This window comes from Bombus bifarius, unplaced genomic scaffold, assembly GCF_011952205.1.
Source record: "Bombus bifarius isolate JDL3187 unplaced genomic scaffold, Bbif_JDL3187 scf7180000007971, whole genome shotgun sequence".
NCBI classification, from domain to species: domain Eukaryota; kingdom Metazoa; phylum Arthropoda; class Insecta; order Hymenoptera; family Apidae; genus Bombus; species Bombus bifarius.
Window position 1 is genome coordinate 358404 of NW_022884357.1, and position 22074 is coordinate 380477.

The window sequence follows — 22074 nt, forward strand, 5'->3', positions numbered from 1 at the left end:
TGAGTATATCAGACTGACATAAGTGATCATATTCATTGTAATAAACTTTATTGATCTAAATACGAACTAAACTTACAAAAGGTTCAATACATAAAAAACATAAAAAAAAAGAAATATTCAATAAATAATCATAAGTGAGAACTTATATGGAGAAATTATTTTCAAAGCCAGAATCTTGAAACGGATGACTTCGAATCGGGGAAGAAGTACGATTATTGTGCAGGCAAAGATCTTCATAAAATGTAGAGTTCCTACGTGGATTTCCGATATCGACCGTGTCCAAGTGTTCTAGAGAATTCCATGCCTTACCAAAAAAACTCTCCTCCGTTGTGTCATCTGTCCAAATGAATTCTGCGTTGCCTTCCGCATAAGAAAGAAACGGTTCCGCTGAAATTTTCTTTTTGATCGAGGAAACGTGCTGTTCCAAAAATTCCTCTTTTACCTGCTCCTCGAGCGCCAGGAACGATTTCAACGAATTACTGATCATGTTATCCATCGAAACGAAGCGGTTAAACGAATCGTTTGCATTGTTAGTTTGGTCGATCGGTTCCACGGACGTGTTCAGTTTCTCTGATTCATCCGAATTGAATATGGAGTCTCTCATTAGAATCGGCACGTCTTCGTATTCTTTATGCTTCAACGCGATGCTGCTGAACGTAATGACATCCGGTATCGAGGACAGAGAAGTCGTTGCTCTCGTGTGGAAGGAGGAATTGCTTGGGCGTTTGCCGGCTGTTCGCGTAGTTTTAATGCTGTTTGGCGACTTATCGAAGGCTACCATGTTCTTAATCGCATCGCGGCATTCTTTCACCTTATCGAGCATTCTAGATCTCCAGGAACCGCACTGAACCATCGTGGATGACGCGATGTTTGATGACGATAGCAATCTATTGCAAGTTGGCGAACTGCTTTTGTTGGAAAATTTCGCGTTCCACCTATAAAAGCCATTTAATGATCGCGTTCAATGTTCGTGGCGTTTATTTCACCGAGAAAACTGGTATTGAAAAGAAAAAAGACAACATTTCAAACACGGTAGTTTATGAAACTTACGCTTGAGCGATATGATTCATGGTGTAATTTCTTCGTTCATTTAATGGCAATATAATGAATACGTGACCGGCAATGGGCTAATAACAAATAATTTCGAGGTGTCGCTTTTACCGTAACAATGATCGCTCGAAGGTCGTGCTTAAATTTACCAAACATTGCGATACGAAATTCGAGTTAGAGCATGTACCTACGTATGTGGTATATCTTGTCAGGTAAATTTTTCAAATTTTTTGAAACGAAAAATCGTTGAAACCGATTAGCGAACCGATAGTGGAAAAATGTCACCGCAAAATTATTGGGTAATATTATGTTTGCGCGTAAAAGACTCTGTTTATGTGATGCGTTGAGCAGATATAGAAAAAGCAATTTTGCTTATTGGTGAAGTGAATTATGCTGAAAAAGGGCTCTCGTCCACAAGAGCCTTGTTGTTTATTGGCCTTGAAGAAGTCTGCTCCGGAATTCCTAATGAGTATAAGACATGGCCTTTTTTTTGAATGGAATCTTTGTTAATCTAGGCTAGCACTACTGTAGAATTCTATAGTCTATATTACGAAGTTCTCTTATTTAAAGATGCGAAGCAATCAATGGAGAACAAAAAAAGGTATATTTACAGTGCTTACAGAAAGTATACACGATTGTATTTATCATGCATATGAATTAATTTACATATTATAATTAATTAGCTATGTTAGAGTTCTAAGCATATTAGATTTCATAGCAATTAGTAGTACTTTCATATGACTATAAAAAGTTGGTACTATGAAAATGAAATGTATAATACTATAGGATTTGCATTCTCATTTCGTTAGATACTATTTTCATTCAAAATACATCTTTCCAAACAACCTTCAACTTCGTTCTAGTCCGTTGATTGTATTTCCGCTTACAGTATTTTGAACGATTACAGAAACAATAATCATCACTGCGTCATCTATCCTTGAAACAGAAGTTTCCTTTTATAGTTTCGAGAATTGTTCTCATATTGATTGTACGTGCTTCGCTGCAGTGCAAAAATGTATTTGCGTTGCGAGAATCAGAAACTACCTTATTTTTTTTATTTCTGTTATTCAATGTTGTCCTAACCATTTAAATGAGTTATTAGCGATTCGCATTTTGTAACGATTCTACAAGAAAAAAAGAGAATGAAATACTTTCTGCTTGACAATTTCTTCTTTTGATGCAATTTTATTTACTCGCAGTATATACACTCTTTAATGAAGGTTAATATACATTGGCTGAATGCGATTAGTCTTGTCCGTGACAGTGTCCACATTATTACAGCGTATGATGTCATGTCGTCCGGAGCATCGAAATTTTCCATGGCATTCAATAAATCTAATTGACTAAATAAGGGTCAAACAAGTACCGAATTACACCGTGGGATTATGTAAGTTCAAAGGGGATATACCTTACTATTAATTTATACTGAATCTGATGAGCTATTTCCTGTCATTTTACTTGTTTGCAATGAAACTTTTATTATTCGAACGGGTAGTACTTATGCCCCTTTGCACTGTAAAAAGGAGTAGAAATAACATTACTATCTCTTTGCAGGATAACAAGAACAATTAATTTACAATTTCATGGACCATCGGGATGCTTACTCTCCAAATCGTGCAACACGTTGATGCGTGCCAAGTTTTGCTATAGAGGCCATTTCCTCATCCGTTAAGGAAAAATCAAATATATTCATATTTTCTTTCAATCGACTCGGTGTTACTGTTTTCGGAATGATAGCGATTCCTTGTTGCAACTGGAATATTTCGATGGAAAAAAATTAAATTTTATGTCTGTAGATAAACGGATCGATGTCTTAGTAAATTCCATTTTAGCGATATAGTCTGTGTTAACGAGCAAAGGATCGATTTACATATACATACGTATGTAATCGTATAATGTATTCATATGTGTAATCGTATGTGTATGTCTATTACTAAACTTATCTTTACTGGTGGAAATGGCCCAAATGGTAGGTTGCATTATCGTTAAACGAAATATCGAAATATATACAAAAGTAGCTATAACCGCAGAACATGAAATAGTACTCTCCACACAGTATTTAAATAAGATAGTTATCTCTAAAATGATAAAAAATATTATAACTAGATATTATTTACTTACGACATATCTTAAAGCAATTTGTGCTGTCGTCTTGTTATACTTTTTAGAAAGCCCTACTAACACTGGATTGTCCAAGAAAGTTGGTATTCCCGCCCTATTACCTGGTTGTCCTAGCGGTGAATATCCGGTTATCGTGATATTATGTTTTTGGCAGAACTGTATCAATGGTTTTTGATCCATATTTATGTTCACTTCGACCTAATGGAAGTAATAAATTTTAAATTAATTGCGAATTAATTACACAAGTAGTGCAGAGAACAATTTGTACCTGGTTATTTACAGGCAGTATCTTGGCTACAGCAAGTAAACGAGTGATCTGTTCCTGATTGAAATTACTAATTCCGATACTACGAGTTAATCCTAATCGCACGCACTCTTCCATCCCTTTCCATGTTTCGAGGTAGTCGGTATCCGACATCAAAAGTGCCCCATTTGCGTCTCTGGGCATTAAATCGTCTCCTTCCTAAAAAATACTTAGTACATTTTTTAAAATGCCCATTAAACAGGTAATTAAAACGTATTGAATTAGAACGAACCTTGAAGGCAAATGGCCAATGAACCAGATAAAGATCTACATAAGTTAATCCAAGATTTTCCAAAGATTTCTTACATGTTGGAACTACGCTTGACTCTTTGTGGAAGTTATTCCAGAGCTGTAAGAAATGTTATATGAAATGTCTTCATCTCTGATAAAAAATAAAATTTAAAAGTTTTAAATATATTTAATTACTTTAGTTGTAACGAAAAGATCTTCCCTTTTCACAGTTCCATCCTTGATCTTCGCTTGAATTGCCTGACCAATTTCTTTCTCATTTTGATAGAAGAACGCTGTGTCTATGTGACGGTATCCTAGGTTTATTGCCTCTATTACAGCTGCTTCCACCTCTCCAGCACGGGACTGGAAAGGTACAAAATTTAATCCACTTTATTACTGCTATTACTCTCGAAATTTTATATCTCACTCTCATTTTAAGTAAACATCTAAAAAGTAAACCGTTACAACGTTTTTAGAACATCTTTATGAATAGAATCGAAAGTATAAATCACATATATCAATACCCGAGCTGCGGATATTTATGCAAATTTGCATTTTGTTAATATAATTATAATTAAAAGAATGAAATTTCATTAGAGATTTACTTAAATTATTACTTTACTTCGCTAAATGTTATAACGAATATTTTGCTATTATGCTTTATTTATATAAAGCAATTATATATATATATATATATATATATATATGGGGTTAGGTATATTTTTATATATATATATTATATATATATAAATATAATATATATATTTTTATATATATATATAATATATATATAATATTATATTTATATATAATATATATATTTATATATATATTATTATATTTTATATATATATATAAAAATATACCTAACCCCAATATAACATATATATATATATAAATCAATTATATTACTTTATACATTATATGCATTATATGTATTTTTATGCCTTAACATTTTCTATAAACGTGTAGACATTCTTGGTTTATCAATAACAATTCCATCATATTTTTCTCAAATTTAAGGAACTTTTTGACGATAGTACAATGCGACTGCGTCAAAAATGAGTCAGAATTAAGGTGCGAGTATTTTGAATAAACGACGCAACGTGGTCAAGTGGTGCTTTCAAAAGAATTTGTTGAAACTTTTCACGTAGATGTAATCATAATGTACGATCGATATCTGCTTCGATTATTGCGTCTTATCTTTAAATATGTATAAATACGTACCTGATACGTACCAAGACCAAAAGCAGGCATTTTATATCCATTGGAAAGCGCAAGAGACGGTATTTCAGCCATTACTAATTATAGATTTTAAGTAAGTCGTCAAAACAATAGATCTCGTTGGTGAATTTTTGTCAGAAAATTCCGCTGCCACTTGTAATCAGATGTGAAGTGCACAATATTCTAGAAACTAACTGATTGAACTGTATCGTTGAATCTTCTATTCATACTATTCTACTCTAAGTAAATCATTATATAACGATAAAGGTGACGCGAAACAATTCTAGCCAAGATTAGATAATTGCTCAATATTATTACGATATTTCAAAATGTTATCAAATGGTTATTTTTTGTTTTCGTTAACGAAGAAGACAGCATTTATTTTGATAATAATAATATAAATCTTATGTATATAACTTGTTACCCTATGCCGATATACGAAATATGACGATATATATTTCGGATTCTTAGTTTATGAATATTGAAGAAAGGTGGTAGATATATACATATTTTTAAGCAGTAGTTCTTTTTATAACAATGATTTATTAAAAATAGAAGTAATTACAAGCATAAACGAAAATTACATAGAATATATGTTCTTATATATATAATATACGTTTAATAAAACAAAATGCTTAACGAAATATTTCATAGAATAAGACAGTTATGTAAAATAGTGAATCTATTTTCTCTTTTAGAATTCTATAGTGAACGGATAGTCCTTGTGTCCCTTAAACCTAAATGTAAAACTTTGTTGTAATTAAAATGTAAAAACAAGAAATATGCACGTTTAATCACTGTATCCGCATATTACTTACTCTGCAGCAGGACAAATACGAATTCCGCGGTCAAGTGTATTGATGGTTGCAATTTCCTGTGATGTTAACTTAAAGTCGAAGATATTGATGTTTTCCTTAATACGTTCCTTCGAACTAGACTTAGGTATAGGAATGGTACCAATGTCAATCTATTGATAGAATAATTATTTCAATTAAACGTTTGAAGTCCATTGCAGCACATTAATTACTTTTAAAAAAATGCTCGTTTCATAAACATCTTTTTATATATTTACACATTACCAAGTATCGTAAAACAACTTGCGCCGGAGTCTTCCCATACTTTTTGCTAATCGCGATTATTTCTGCTGCTTCGATGGTAACTTCTGGATCGCCAGGTTTCGCCCAAGTACGCTTAGGAGAACCGAGTGGGCTGTAAGCCGTGATAGATATGTTACGTTGCGTGCAGAAATCACGTAGTTTTTTCTGATTTAAGTTTGGATGGCACTCCACTTGACACATGACAGGCTTGATTTGGGCGATCGATAAAACACGATCGATCTGTTGGGAGTTAAAGTTGCTAAGACCTATACTTTTAGTTAATCCCAGCTTTACACATTCTTCCATAGCTCGCCACGTATCGAGATAATCCACGTCTCCATACATGGGATTACCTTTCTCATCGACTGGCCACAGACCTTCAGAATTTTCCTAGGATTATAATGTTTCTACATAAATAATGCAATCATTTCTTTCAATTATTTTTCAAGCTTATTATGTCGATACCAACTTGTTGAACGGAAAAACGAATTAATAAAGTCATTCGGATGATAATTCTTTTTACAGATCTACCTTCTTATATACAGTTTTATTTTTGTTATATCACATTTTAAAACTAAAATTAAATTATATCGTATTTACAGTTTGGAATAAAGAATGTTCTAACTGAAATTGATTGGTCTTAATTTCCTAATAGTAAAAAGCTCTGATTAAGAGACAATCCGGTCAACAGATTTGGAATGCATAGTCAAGTTATGAAATCTTACATCAAATCCCATGGGCCAATGAACAAGATAAAGATCAACATAATCGAATCCAAAATTTTCAAGTGATTTTTTGCACGCTGGTACTACCAATTCTTTCCTGTGCATCGAATTCCATAACTGAAAGTACAAAAAAGTTAGTGTTGAGGTTGATTGATAGAATAACGAGTGGATGAATTTGTAATAGAAAAATATATTGAAATAAATAGAGGTATAAGTATAAGTATAGTGTATGCTGATCCAGATCCTCACTCTTACAGTGTTACAATACAATAGAAGCAATACAATTTATAGCAAAGTATATTACCAAAAAGTTAACCTTGTAGCTCTAGCTGAAGGCTACAAGAAACAGCAATAGAAATCTACATATAGCTCTTTTGTTTCTAGATCTTGTAATCCAAAATATAATTTATATACAAGGGCACAATAATATAGATCGAATTTTTTGTATCACTAAATTCTATTCTCTTCGTAACAGTGGTAAAAGAATAGGTGTAGAGTTTTTCTTGAAGTAATTACTTCAACAGTTAGTAGCAAAATTAATGCCTAGAAACTTTGTCATTAGGCAGAAAATTACCTTTGTCGTGATAAATAAATCTTCTCGTTTTACCACACCCTCGGCAATTTTATCGCGTAGAGCTTTGCCAATTTCCTTTTCATTGCAGTAGATATAAGCACAATCAAAATGCCTGTAACCGGCATCCACCGCATCTCGCACTGCTTGTTCAACAACACCTGGATTGTCCTTAAAAAATTTACATGAAAAAATTATCATTCAGTGGTATATATATTATCATACTCTGTCCGATCTTAAAAAATTTACATTTGAGATTTGTGAAGAAAATTTTGTAAGGTCCTTCCTGTTGAAAGAAATACTTTAATTGCTGAAATCGTGAGATCTATGAATAATTCAAAGCTTTAAAACCACTATTTTGTCGTGTCATATAATGTTATTGTGTTTTTCTCCATTTTCATCATTCTCCATTATTAATGGAGAGAACTTGACTATAAAATAGTGATATGTAATAATTTACAATACGATAAAGAACTTTCAAACATACCAGTTTAATAATTTTGTAAGTAAATTAGTCAGTAAATGACAAATAATAACTTTTTTTACATTGTTTTCTTTTATTTCAAATATCTTATTATACTTTATCTTTATATCTATCTATTACTTTATATCTATCTATTATTATACTTTATGTTAACTAGAAATCTGTCAAACGTCTCTTTTAGAATATAAAGTAAAAGATTTGGCCGATACTTTCATACATCTGTGCATTATCATATATTATTTTTAAACAAAATACTCACTCCAGCTTGCCAAGTACCAAGTCCTAAGACAGGGATTTTTTGTCCATTACTTAAAGTATGCATAGGTACAGCCATCCTTTAACAGTTGTTACTGCAACATGCTATATCAATCACTCTAAAATTCACATATTAGAATGAACTGAATTTATAAATGTTAAGATAAGTTCCCCCCACTTAACAACTTACATATCATATGTATGTTAGTCTTCTGATATGAAGCAAATTATTATATAATTAAAATTATACTGTTGGTTGATTTGGTATATAATGTATAATGTATCTTCCTTTATGAATATGCAAATTGATTTTATAAAAATTATTGCAAATGAATATCATATGATATTATATAACAAAGGTATTAATTGTAAGATAATACAGTATTAATCTGCATACTGGGTCGTTCCCAATCAGTAATTTCAGGTTTTTCATTTTGTCTATATCTTTGTTTCAATTTCGTTTTGTTTAAACAGTTTAAGATAAGATATACACAGAAACGTAAAAAGGTTATGCATAAACTTAAATGATTCAGTATGCAAACGACATTAGCAAAAATAAGGTTGTAAACGAAGAATTAGGAATATTGGCAAAGCAAAATAATTCAACAGTATATAAAATACGGACACATGCATATATTTTATATGTTATTTTATATATTACCTCATAGAGAATGTTCAGAACATATTTCAAAATCATCGAAATCGAGCTTTTCGGCAAGTTCACCAATATGGTGGTCGTTTTCAAGTTTCCTGTGGTTTTTGCACAAAACCATTAGTGTCGTTGCATTTCTGTAATGAATGCATGCCCATGCATGCATGTACAATACCCTAATGACACTCTTTTCATGAGAATCCATCCTTATAATGAAATGTAGCAATGATCTAATATTATTTATCATGATGCTACATAAAAAAATGTTTACATACATGTATCTTACATAATATGTTCACTATGGCTTTTTTGCCCGATATGGTGTATCCTATGTACCTTGTATTACCATTAGTATGTCTTTACATACACACGCAATTTAAAATAATCAATCTTCAATAGTCAAATCAAGTTAATTTCACAATAAATAAATATGAGTTAATTTATTTCTTTATGTCAATAGAAGAAATATAGTTTGTCATAGCATTATCAATTTCATTAATCATTATTATAATTATTTGATCTTCTATTAATTCTCGCTTATAAATATTCGATAAAATTTACGTCTTCAAAGTTAAGCTTTTTGTGACTTATTTTAGATTCTTTAAAAATATATATCACGAGTATAAACATATTTATTTATCTTAAACGATAGTATTTTACTGATGGACGTAAGTTTTGTTTTTCACTTTAGTACAGATATAATTAAGTATGTCCATCCAAACTAAAGATGTTTCTGCTGTCATTCAGAAATATAACAATATACCATTTTTATTAATAATATTCTTTTGCAAAATTAATGGTTTTCTCTTACTATTTTACATATATTAAAAAACATTTTCTCGTAAGTTTCCCAAATATTTTTCCAATTTTCATTTTTGAAAGTTTTGAGATTAATGTATGCGGATTCTGTTTTCTTTCGATAGACTTTGTTTACTTGTAGTTTTTGTAGTTGATGCTTTGTAGTTCTATTAAGAAAGTTACTTAATTTGTAAGTATACTTTAGCATTAGATTGTTGATCATTACTTCAGTCTTTAGAGTTTTAACTTTGTTTTACAAACATGTAAGTGTTTTTCCATTAGCATTGCTGTTAATTTCATATTTTACTTCGTTAAAGATTTCAAATATAAGCACTGAAACACTTTCATTACAGAATGTGAAGAGAAAAACAATATTGAATTCCAAATTATCAATATATCCCTATATACAATTTTATGTGTTACAAAACACGTACAATGTATGTTTTATCAATGAAAAAATTTAATGACTGAGTATTCGTTTATATACACTTGTATTTTTCATGAAAATTTACGGTATAGGTACAAGAATAGATATAAATATCTTTATAAAGGCTTTATTTTCTCAGTGTCGTTTGTTGATCGTGGTTTTTCTTTTCTGGAATTTTTATTTTGATTTCTTATCTTTTTCGAATTTTCTACTCCATTTTCTAAGTCTATTCTCGTTCTTGCACGCGTACCAGGGCCCCAGTTGATCGTAGGATTTTGTTGAAATCGCGTTAGCTTGTTTTGCCTAGATAATGGATTGGCCAGAGGATGTATATCAAACGAAACGTTCGTTGTCGTTGGTGTCTTTAATATTCTTATCGCGGGGCTATCATTTGATAGTTTATCTCTTTTCACGGAATTATTTTTTTCCCATGCACGTACAATATCCCATATAACTTCATTTGGAGCATCCGTCTTTACAGATGTTTTGCAGGCATGTGAATACGATACACAATATCCTGCGTTTAATAATGCAGATCGGAATGTTAACATCGACGGTGTAATACATTTGATTGTTGACATTAAACGACTAAGAGTATAATATAATGGAACGTCTAATTCTTCGCGAATAACATTTAAAACTCCTTCTATTCTTTTTAATGTTGCCAACTTCATTTCGTCTAAATTACATAGAAGATTAGATACAAAATGTTGGTCATGCAAAGGACCTAACCATATCGGTCCCCCTTCATGTTGCCTATGCTGACAGATTTTACAAAGTTGATCCACATAAGGTAAAGATGCTAATTTGTAGCCTCCACTAGGCTTTTTATAACATAATGGTTGAGTGTTGATGCTTTCGCAACCTATGCATTGGTACACCATTCCAATTTTAGTTGCATTCTCTTTACATTTAATTTGACTGGAAAATACTTTAACAAATACTCTTATATAAAAATCAGCACTTATAGAAAGTACTGGTACTATGTATCTACCATATCGCCCTGCGTGTGAAGCAATACTTTGCAATAATATTCTTAGTGCCATTTCATGGCATGCTTTAGATTTTAAAGAGATAGCTCCATATTTAAGATAACAAGTTTCAGGAGAGTTACCAGCTAATACTGCCATATCTGTAGCTGTGATCATAAGCAGTCCATCGTCTGATACACATTGTACCGCACCATCTAGAAACGTTGTAGGACAACCATATGGGTCTAAATCTATTACGTCAAACTTGTCCTTTCTACTTTGATACATGAGCAATGTTGCATCTTCGTGACTCGGTTTTATAAGATTTTCGACTCCATTGTGTTGTATATTATTTTTAATGCTTTCAACTGCCTTGGCAGAAATATCATTGGCTACGATTTGTTTTATGCCTTTCACTTCTTTGGCATACCGAATGCTACGTAAACCAGTAGCAGATAAAGCTTCCAATATGACAATTCCATCTTGTTTTTCCGTGCCTGTCTCTGTTGGTTGCTTCTTTATGCCTTTTATGTAAGTTGTTAACACAGCTACGCTAAGATCCCTGTTAAATTCTTGAACAGGATTATAAAATACGTTTGTATTGTCAACTAAAATTTCTGCCTCTCCTTCCTTTATACTTGTATCTAATTTTGGTTTTTTTACGCACTGTTCCATGTTATAAAAATACACAATTCTTAGACCTCAAAAATATTGAATTAAGAATTTCATATAATTGAAAGTATAAAAATAGTTGTATTTTCTATCTAATATCTTAATATGGTTACTAAAATTTTACCTACGAATATATTAATTTATTATAAAATATTCTTTTAACATGTGTGTTTAAACATTAAACAATATACTAAACGAGGCGATTTTTTGGTTATGTTTACTATAATCTGTGAAACGTTACGTGGACTAATATGTAGCATTCTGGTAGTATAAACATACAAATTTAATATGTTTTAAAATATCAAGTGGTGTCAATATGATACTGTTAAGTATAATTATCATATATTTTATAATCATTAAATTAGATAATGTGCATAAATAGGTTATATTTTTGCAATAACAAATTGTTATTAGATGTATACTGTAATTTCGCATTTCACCAGGGGATGACAGTATTGTGCTATGCCTATTGTCGGTATAGCATTTTGTCACGGCGAGGTTATTTCGTGGCTGGCATACCGGCTTAGAAATTCAACACTGATTTTAACGTTCTCTATCAGAGAAGGATTTTCCTATCTGCCTAACTTGATAAGGTATTTATTAACAAATGAAGATCTTCTTGTAGCAACTAACTTTATTATCCGTGAAGATTGAATTCAATGTAGCTCCTATGTTTGCCGTAGCAAATCGCAGAGGCCGTAAGAAACACTCTGATCTTTTTCCAGGTCGGTATTTCAGAACTTGAGACGCAAAGTCCCAGTCAATGTCACGTCCATTCCATACTTCGTCAGTGTAAGTATTTTTCGATCAATCTCAAATTGAAAACAGTTTTAATTTTTTGAAGTTGAAAATAACTTGTAAATTCAAAGTTTAAGAGAAATTGTCCATCTCGAAAATATATACGGTATTGGAACTTTTAGAATTTTAGCGTAATGCAACCACAAACGAATATCTCGACTGTGATGCAACTTGTATTTAAAGATAAAAAAATTAAAGAATTATTAACACAATAAAAAAAGTGCTCGATCTGTCATTCCCTAAAAAAATCTATTCTATTATCGATTATGCCTATTTTCCCCATCTTACGTACTTACGTAATTCATCTGTAAATCGAACAAGTTTGTTTCGTTTGTAATCTGCCTACAATGAAGCAACAAGCGACATCGTTTATATGCATCGTGCAACAAGACCTTCGATCAAATTTAGAATTGTCACATTGTCACGAATTTCACTCCGCAAAGAATCTTATTACGACATGCATTTCAAGTGTTATACATATTTATTTCAAGATTCTCCCGTGACATTTGACACGAGGTAATAATGAAAATTCGTTTCATAAATCGTATAATGATAGTAAATTATCATAATTAATAATTCACCCACTTTACCGACGCTTAACCTATGCCCAATTGATGTTGTATAGCTGTAAGTCAGTATAGTCGTTAGTACAGTTAAGTAGCCGCCAGATAAGTAACCGATAGGAACGCCCTTCGCTCACGCGCGCTTCTCACACACGCGTACCCATCGCAGTCTGTCGTTTAGTAAGTTGACAAGCGAAATGCATATGGTTTTGCATTATAACTTCTCATTTATTTTTTTACTCGATGATTAAGAAAATCAAAATTAGAGAGTCATCTTCTACATGGATGCAACGAGGAATCGAGTAAATGAACAACTGACAAAGTGTGTAAATCATTAGCTAACAGATAAGTGGTCGCTGACTGGAAAAATCCGCTTCTAGAGCTCCTAGCGCAGCTACTTATTTATCGACAACTATATGTAAGTGCACGCTTCGATATAGAGAGGGGTAATCCATAATTTTCATAGCGACTCGAGGGTCATAACGCGTAACTAGTTAACGATCTGTCATTTCGCGATCAAACATTTATGCGTACGTTTTCTATACCTGTATGTTTCGTAGAATCCTATGGATGGTGGGGATAGCCACAGCAAGTCGTATGACCGCGTCATTGAGTCATACTACTTGAATGTACAAAAGTCAACTTCAGACTTCTCTGGGACCCATGGGAACAGGTCAAGGATATTGCCAGAAGTCGATTTCGTGTATACACAGGAGTTTTTAGACGGAAGCATTTATCCGCTGTGATTGATGGAACCTTAATATTAAACTTTGGGTTTGTAATCGTGGAATAGATTTAGAATTGATGGAATAAAACCGACGAATGGTTAAGCCTACTATGCCTACACTACATCCGTATTGCTTCATGTTGCATAATAAAAGTTCCAACATTTGTAGAAACCTATACAGATAGACGTTAATATTATCTATTATTTGTATATTTCTTCGATATTATCGCTGAATATCGCTAATCATATCGCTGAATGAGTACATACATCGCGTACATTAAGCAAACACTCGAGGTTATAGATTATATCGCGATAATTTGCCATTGCAAACAGAGAAACAAGTAATATATTGTATAAAATGAATGATTAATGGACAATGAATAATAAAGATTTTTATGCGTAGAAGAAGAAAGTAGGTGATAGAAGTGGCGAGTATAGTTGAAGGTGTTACTGGTGTAGGTGGGGATGATGTTGGCGGCAGTAGTGGAGGAAGTTCAGTTTCGTTTTCAGTCTCATCCAGGCTGGAATTGCGGCGATGAACGCGACTAAAATACACTAGAAATCCGGTGTTCAACCCGACGAAGTTCAAGAATCAATACAGTGCGTGAATACTCTGAAGGGGTTGCACGGTGGTGTGTGGCAATAAATTAGCTGAAAAGGTGACCACTTCTACTAATCGCCCTAACGCATTATCATCATCAAGTAAAGAAACGGAATTCAATTTATAATCAGTTATTCCAATTATAATCATTTTATTCATATATTTAGCGACGTACAACAGCACAACATTGTAATTATTAGCATTTTTAACGCCAAATGGTTCGATTGTACATTGGTAATGAGGATAGATAAAATATCAAAGTGTGTCTCGACCAATTTTTCTCTAAACCACTCAGGCCCTTTTAAATAATATCGACACGAATTTCATTCGTTCGGTTTGCTTCCCTTAGTCGAGCGGCGACTCGGCTATTTCGATGCTTGTCGTAATATCGTTGACGTAATGACCAAATATAAAAGCGAATAAGGCATCCCGAGCAGAGATAACGAGCATCGCACAGCTTTTCCAGAATACGAACGAGAACGACATCGACGAACGTTTACTGGCTACAGATAAAGAGAAACGAGTTCGTTTCGTTGTATATGTCGGAATCGCGTGTTTAGTCTGTTATCAAATATAACGATGCAGTCACATAGGAAATTCGCTTGCCAAGAGTCTCGTCCAAGTTGCAACTAGTTTCTATTTATTAACAAAATACACAATTACTGTATATAGAAAATGAATAATAAAGAAACAATTTAGGGAACTCCTAGCGAAAGAAGCGATTTCCTATCTATGCTTTTATTCTTATAAAATTCTTTGGCAATTTTATTTAACAAATACTGAATTACCAAATAACGAAACAATTTAGAAGGCTGTTATAATGGTCGACTTTTGTCAACGTTAACGAGTCAATAATTATTATTACCAGCTTCGTGAAATTTCCCATCTATTTTTCAATTTTATCAGACATCGAGTTTATCGCTAAACTTTAGACAGGCTGAAAATATCACTCACGAGGATTTTAATAGTCTGATCGTTCGACGAGGCGTTTTGTTAGAATGGGACCCCCGCGGGTCTCATTTCGGCTGCAGCCAAGGGTGAAACGCAGTTTCAAAGATATATCGAGAAGGGTGACTGCGTGCTCCGTTGAACGAGGAGATCGATATAACACATGCGCCCTACGGCACAGATTCCTAGCTGAAACCTGCGTTCAACAGCATTTCAGCTTGTACACAAACCGCGGCTCCAGTGTTCTGTGTTCTCTGTTCCCTTCCGTCGCCAGTCGGCTCGTTCCTCTCTCGCGATAAATCCTTTCGAGCAAATCAACGTCTTATCAGTCGTATAGATCGATCATTTTCATTAATCGTGACAATTCGTTTAGTCTGCAGAATGATGCAGCAGTGATTACATTTTTGTTCTTCTTCGTCCGGTGCCATTGCGCGTAATTAGGTTCGCTCCTTCGACTTCTACTTCGGGTACTAATTGATACGGTGAGTTCATAATGCAATATTAATATTATTATCTATCTTTTATCGTAGAATGTCTTCGTAGTTCTTGATAGACTGGATTTTTATAGAAAATCGTGTTTTTATAATTATAGGTAAAGAAATGGATTTTAAATAGCGATTTATTTCATATGCGATAAATTTCTAAATATTAATACGAGTTTACTTTGAATATTCGATTTTTCTTTGGATCATGGACTTGGATTGGATATATTTTATTTAGGATCGTTTACTTTGGACATTAGATTTTTCTTTGGATCTTGTATTTTGAATATTTTCTGTACGTTTGCGTATCATAGACATTTTGTACGTTCTCGTACTTTTATTACAGTTTAAGCAGTCTAATCGTTAAAAATTGTTTATTTGGCAGAAAAATCGACAAGAACAAAGGCCAGTGTCATAGAGATTCGTGTCTGTTCCTCACCTTAGTACACAAAATGCGCTCATTCGACACCTGATCGGTATTACTCAATCGCTCCCCGCTTCCTGTTCCTTGCTAATTGCGCTAACACGAATGTCGTCGTAATCTCTATTTATAGTCGTGAAATAACAACGTTTCTCCAGCTTGTTGTTGACCTTCTGCCGTTTGTACCGTTCCCATGCGGGCAAAGACGAATTTACCTGACCATTAACCAAGCAGTAATTAACATTTCGCTGAAATATAAACGAAGTTTCATTGTAAATAAACTGTCGACGATATCGACGAGCATGAAATCAGCGAAATAATTCGTCGCCTTTGAACAAATGGAAAATGAACGATGGATTCAATTAGATTAACGTACGGGTAAGGTTGTTTCCTGAATTGCACGGTGTGTGTAGTTGTTAATAATAAACCGTTAACAAACTGTTATGAACACGAGAATGTTTGCGGATAGCTTCAGATAAATTACGATTCTATTAGCCTCGCTAATATTAGCTTCGTTTTTCGATACTTTACGGTTTGAGAGAAGCACGTGAAGGTTTTTATTAACTCGATATTTCCATAGAAAGGAACATCGTGTAATAAAAGGTGTACAATGTATCAGAAACTTTTCAAAATTTTTACGTAAGAAATTTTCTATCGATAAGTTATTGATCGATCGACGATTCATCGTTAAATAAATTCAACTTAAGGACAGCTCCGATCATTTTGTCTAGCTACACCATTTAAAGTTACTCTATATTTATGGAGCCTTAAAGTATATCTTCTAGATCTTGTTATATTTAGAAAAAGATACAGATAAAAATGTCCATAATGTTTTATATTTAGAAATGTTTCCCTATTTATACCACTGTATACGAGGTGTATAGGAAAAGTTTGATCGGTAATCAAAGAAATGGGCTATCAAGATATCATTTTCCAAAAGACAAAGTGTTTCATTCCTGTCATTTACACAACGAGGTGTCTTAACTGAAATGACGATAAAACCGAATGATTTATCAGAGAATGCTCTTTCCCTCGGAATATAGAAAGTCAAATAAGAGCTGCAGTCGTTCTATTGTAGTTTTGCCTCCTTTATTCGCAACAATGCCTCGAGACACAATACTGTCTACGTAAAGCAAACCAATATGGAAGAGTACAACTATTCCCGATAGCCAATCGAGTCTCAAAAACCTGTTTCGTCACAGAAATTCTGGACTGATTAACTCAATCGAGAATCATTGTTTGCAACACGTCGATAAGATCGGCTAATGGATTATTCCAAGACGCGCAACTGGTATCGATTCGATCAACGAAATTGTATTGGATAGATATTAAATAACGAAATTAATAGAACAGATTTCAGAAAGAGGTTTACGTAATCGTGCGTAATTTGCGTGGATTAAGGAACGCTGTTTGATCGCTGATTAGCTCATAAGTGTCAATTTCACCGAGCCGCCTACGAGAATTATGTTAAACCGATAGCTCGCGTTACTTGACCTCAAAACGTCGCCGATATGTCTACCTAGATGTTAATAGCGTGTAGATACATTTAGCGCCGCTGTTTTTTGCTCAAACTTGACCCTGATTCGCTCGCTTTCCATTACACGATGCATTTCTCACGCTGAGTCTACCAAATCGGTGGATCTTCGTTCTAGCGTCAACTGTTTCAAATCATGCATCCCCTAATTTCTTCATGATATTTTAGGCGCAAATATGCAAGCCGAGAAGACGGACAATGAAACTGAGAAAAACGACACGAAGATAGAGCAGAACGATGCTCAGGCGGAGAAAAGCGACGCTGAAGTTGAAACGAAAGCGGAGACGGACGATGCGAGTAAGAAGTCAGCCGAAGAAGCAGTGACTAACAAGGCAGCAAATTTGAAGATCGAAGACGAAAGTGGAAGTTCGGCGCCTAGCAGTCCCAGTGCCACGCAGCCTGCAAGCTTTTTGGCAAGCTTTAAGGCGTTTTCGAAATTCGGTGACCCAAAAAGCGACGGGAAACTGATCACGTTGAGTCAGAGCGACAAATGGATGAAACAAGCGAAGGTGATCGATGGAAAGAAGATCACTACCACTGATACGGGCATTTACTTTAAGAAACACAAGTACGAGAATACCGATGATGGGAATAATAATAATTCATCGATTATTTACCTCTCGAAGCATTTTTTCAGATTAAAAGTCAGATTTCTGAGGAAGAATTTGCCATTCTTATTTTATATATTTTATGTATTTTCTATATGTATTATATATTTGTTATTCAGAAATATTAGTCTTCCAGTATGTGTACGTTAATGTACATTTAGGTTTTACATACGTATGTATGATGTTTTAAAGTAATTTGTCTTACGAAGCAATCGTCTAAATGATTATTTGAAAAGATAATTACGAAAAGATATTCATCTTTTTCAATGGTATCGTAGATTTCAACAAAATAATAAACGGATCAGTGTCCGAAGTGTTGACGAGGAATTGATTCTGCTTTTAGATCAATGAAATTGGGTATTGAACAGTACAAAGCGTTTTTGGAAGAACTGGCTAAAAATAAGAAGGTTGACTTAGCAGAGATGAAGAAGAAAATGGCCAACTGTGGGCCACCCGGAGTTACCGGTGGTGCTGTAGTAAGTCTCGTACATAAATACGCTTCAGAAATTTCTTCATTCTATAGTCTACTTCTAGAGAAACGACTAACATCGAACACGGTCAGGTTCATAGTTTATAATTTGATCGATGAGAACAAGTTTCTTCGATGGTTTCATAAATGAATCTAAAGCAGCGGTAGTTTGTCCATTTACTTATCGCGACCTTGTTCGTCACGATATCGACATTGAAGATTTACGATATTGCTACACCTGACCTCTGAATATAAATTTGTCAGCGATATGTCTTAAATTCTCGCCTACGTACAATATAATTGTCGAGTAACCTTCTTCTTAATTAGATCCATTTGTGTTAAACGTCTCAAGAATATGCTGGAAAAATCCATATAGCGATTTCGTTAGAGCTAGATTTTTCATTCCAAGTTTTTATTCTCAAATTGAGTAACGTAGATGAATACGTAAGTAATTTAACCACTTGTTATATCCTTCGATACCACGTAGTTGCAGTTGTAAAAGTGAAATTTCCATATCAGAGACAGTAAAAATAGGTTTGCGATATATGTACCATATGTTGCTTTATCATATTGCTTTATGTTGCTTTATTTTTACACTATCTATATAACTAACCATTTTTCAGGCGGGCAAAGCGGCTTCCACAGTGGACAGACTCACAGACGTCAGTAAATACACAGGCTCTCATAAACAACGTTTCGACGAGAGTGGTAAAGGCAAAGGAATCGCTGGTCGGAAGGACCTGCCCGATCAGTCCGGCTATGTGCAGGGCTACCAGAATAAAGACACCTACAAAGCCCACTAGCTTCAGATTCGCGCGCTTCTGCGATGTCTTTGACACTCTGTTGTCCCGTCCACGCACTTCATACGAAACGCTATATGTCGCGTTCTTGCCTCTTCACGTTCCTCGACTGGCACAAGGATCTTCCGTTGCAACCTGTTGACACGCAGACAATCGACATAAGGAACGACGATGATCGGCAAACGCGTTGAGAGCTTTCCTCGATGATACCTTTCGGGCGACCCAACGAGGAATTTCAAGAATTTCGCTCAAGATCGATTTCCTTCGCGACGAACAGCGACTCGGGAAGCTGGTGATGGTTTATTTGGACGATTATGTTATCATAGATGATAATGCAATTTTGCAGGATAGTTTATGAAACATCTGCGAGTTGAGCTATTTTAACGAAGATACTTTTTCGTTGCTAATCTTCTGAATGCAATTCCGAAGATATTAGAATATTCATAGATCGTACTGTTCGAATTTTTGATGCTACGCTGTGAACATAGTTTAACGTTATGTGCCTCATTTGCTTTGTACTTTATTTCACGTCAGCCGGTTCGTCGGTCGGAGCTTTTTCGCTTTTCACAGGACCATTTATCGCCCGGTCGTGATGCAATTTCAATGCGACTAATCGTCGCGTTTCTATCATTGCTTCTCTGTACGATTCTCAGTGAATCCAAAGAGCGTGCGATTTTATCGCAATAGGTTCGTTTAAATCGATCATCCAGTTGGGACGATATGAGAACGATATAAATTCTATCCTATTTTCATACTATCGTAGTTACGTTTCGCATGGTTCCGATTTAATATACCTGACTCGCGTTTCTTTTTTCTTGTACATATTGTACAACAGTTCGACAGGGTCGCAAGTACAAATACTATCGCTCGGTTTTCCTTCGTTTATCAAGCGCGTGTTCGATCGAAAGTTGAAAAGCTACTCGTCAAGGCATTGGTTGGCAGATACTCAAACTTCGAAATTTCTTTTCTACGCTGTTCTCGATCGTAGATAGTATATGACACAGCATGGAAACTATAACAGTGTAGATTTACGCTAATGCTAGTCAGAATTAGTCGAAGTTTATCGAGAATTTATGAAAATTACTGGAACGACGAAATCGAAGTTGCAGAGCAAACAATTCTAATTTCTTCTATTAGGTTGAGTAATGAGCTTACGTTGAGCGTTACTACATTCGTATAACATTTATCTACAATCAAGGAATAACTTTTTTATCCTGTTTCTCTATATAAAGATATATATCTTTCATAAAAAGAATTCAAGTACGCGTATCTTTACATTCTGCGAACATTTTTGTGATATTCTTCGAAACGTTCTAAAATACATACGCTAGGCAGAGGCGAACGAACTTATTACCAAACTCAACGCTTAAGTACTCGTACGTGCGCATGTATACTCTCTGCTATCCTTTTCGAGGGCATCGCGCGGGTTTTTGGTGCAAAGCTACTTTTTTAGGGCCCTTTTGCATAATAATTTACTAAATTATAATATTCGTAAATCGACTAGTTACAAGTTTCAAGTTATACGCCACAAATTTCCTTTTCTACAGCTTTATAATTTTTCAAACGTCAAATAAGATAAAAAATTCACTTATAAAAGCTTTCGTTTCTTTTATCAGCAAATTTATTAATATTATACTTGCAATGATATTTATTAGACTGCGATTTTTTATTAAGTAGAGCACTTGTTACAATTTGTAATAGGCGAAGCAAATCCCTATATAAATTCTATTTCTTTAAATGTGTTCAGACGAACAGAAATTTGTATAGAAATTCGCAATTCGTGTAATATGGCAGAGTAATTTGTATAATTTGACTAATAACATTGGTTCAAGTGTGTCAGATTGTGAAACCGTATATGTACAACGTGTATATGGTCGACACGAAAGGTTGGAGTATACGATGGAATCGTGATTGCATTAATGTGATTATGCGAATTTCGAGATATTTATGGTTACATACACATTAATCGAATTAAAGTGTACTTAAAAGATGACCGCCTGGCGCGCAATGGCGGTAAGACCAAAATCCGTAACTCTCTCTTGGTACTAATTTTCCGAGATATTTAAATGAAAGTCACCGTTTTCAATTTGGAGGTACGACTGTGGAAGCGAAAAGGTACTTTTTTTTATTAACGGGTATTTAAAGAATATTGGAACAAAAATATTATTTATTCTATGTTACATCCTCAGAAAAATACTGAAAAGATTATCGTTGATTTAATACTGTAATATATTTGTCCTTTGTATTCTTTATATGAAATTTATCTTGAAAAATTCTTTGCAATTTTGTTTTCAATTTAGAAGATCATCTCGCTTTCACAAGAGTGCCATCGTCGTATCTGTAAAGCACTTTACGAGTTCTCTTTAATCGATGAATGTACACTGTACACTTATTTAAGCCATTTAAGGGACAACGTACCTCGATGGATGCTCTTCTAATTTTAGAAGACTTCTGATCATTCGATATAATAAAGGCAAGTTGAAGGAATTTTTCATGCTGTTAGCCACTCTTTCCTAATATTCTTAGAATAAAGCAGGACTA

The 22074-nt window shown here is 33.9% G+C and overlaps 4 protein-coding genes across 9 annotated transcripts; 1 reads left to right on the forward strand and 3 right to left on the reverse strand.

The window, feature by feature from the left end:
• Positions 1 to 31: 31 nt before the first annotated feature.
• LOC117214869 lies at positions 32 to 2105 on the reverse strand. Its single transcript, XM_033461256.1, has 2 exons — positions 1051 to 2105; positions 32 to 935 (listed from the first exon to the last, which is right to left on the reverse strand). The coding sequence occupies exons 1-2, from the start codon at positions 1068 to 1070 to the stop codon at positions 143 to 145; spliced, it is 813 nt and encodes a 270-aa protein (XP_033317147.1). The 5' UTR covers positions 1071 to 2105; the 3' UTR covers positions 32 to 142.
• Positions 2106 to 2208: 103 nt separating this feature from the next.
• On the reverse strand, positions 2209 to 11603 carry LOC117214913 (probable tRNA (guanine(26)-N(2))-dimethyltransferase). Its single transcript, XM_033461281.1, has 9 exons — positions 10071 to 11603; positions 8583 to 8622; positions 4934 to 5007; positions 3902 to 4069; positions 3708 to 3824; positions 3440 to 3634; positions 3172 to 3369; positions 2655 to 2803; positions 2209 to 2563 (listed from the first exon to the last, which is right to left on the reverse strand). Exons 1-9 carry the CDS (start codon positions 11583 to 11585, stop codon positions 2530 to 2532), a joined length of 2490 nt encoding a protein of 829 aa, XP_033317172.1. The 5' UTR covers positions 11586 to 11603; the 3' UTR covers positions 2209 to 2529.
• Positions 5623 to 8895, reverse strand: LOC117214809 (aldo-keto reductase family 1 member B1-like). Of its 5 annotated transcripts, none has more exons than XM_033461186.1 (7): positions 8724 to 8895; positions 8067 to 8157; positions 7327 to 7494; positions 6753 to 6869; positions 6010 to 6417; positions 5749 to 5897; positions 5623 to 5667 (listed from the first exon to the last, which is right to left on the reverse strand). In XM_033461186.1, the coding sequence occupies exons 2-7, from the start codon at positions 8139 to 8141 to the stop codon at positions 5625 to 5627; spliced, it is 960 nt and encodes a 319-aa protein (XP_033317077.1). In that variant the 5' UTR covers positions 8142 to 8157; positions 8724 to 8895; the 3' UTR covers positions 5623 to 5624. The 5 variants fall into 5 exon arrangements, with proteins under 5 accessions (XP_033317077.1, XP_033317067.1, XP_033317059.1 ...); XM_033461176.1 differs by having other exon boundaries at positions 8067 to 8167; positions 8724 to 8894; XM_033461168.1 differs by having other exon boundaries at positions 8067 to 8181; positions 8724 to 8893.
• A 2530-nt stretch (positions 11604 to 14133) lies between the features above and the next one.
• Positions 14134 to 22020, forward strand: LOC117214881 (tubulin polymerization-promoting protein homolog). Of its 2 annotated transcripts, XM_033461261.1 has the most exons (5): positions 14134 to 14329; positions 15593 to 15701; positions 17825 to 18224; positions 18608 to 18740; positions 19357 to 22020. In XM_033461261.1, the coding sequence occupies exons 3-5, from the start codon at positions 17833 to 17835 to the stop codon at positions 19534 to 19536; spliced, it is 705 nt and encodes a 234-aa protein (XP_033317152.1). In that variant the 5' UTR covers positions 14134 to 14329; positions 15593 to 15701; positions 17825 to 17832; the 3' UTR covers positions 19537 to 22020. The 2 variants fall into 2 exon arrangements, with proteins under 2 accessions (XP_033317152.1, XP_033317148.1); XM_033461257.1 differs by lacking the exon at positions 15593 to 15701 and having other exon boundaries at positions 14137 to 14329.
• Positions 22021 to 22074: the final 54 nt, after the last annotated feature.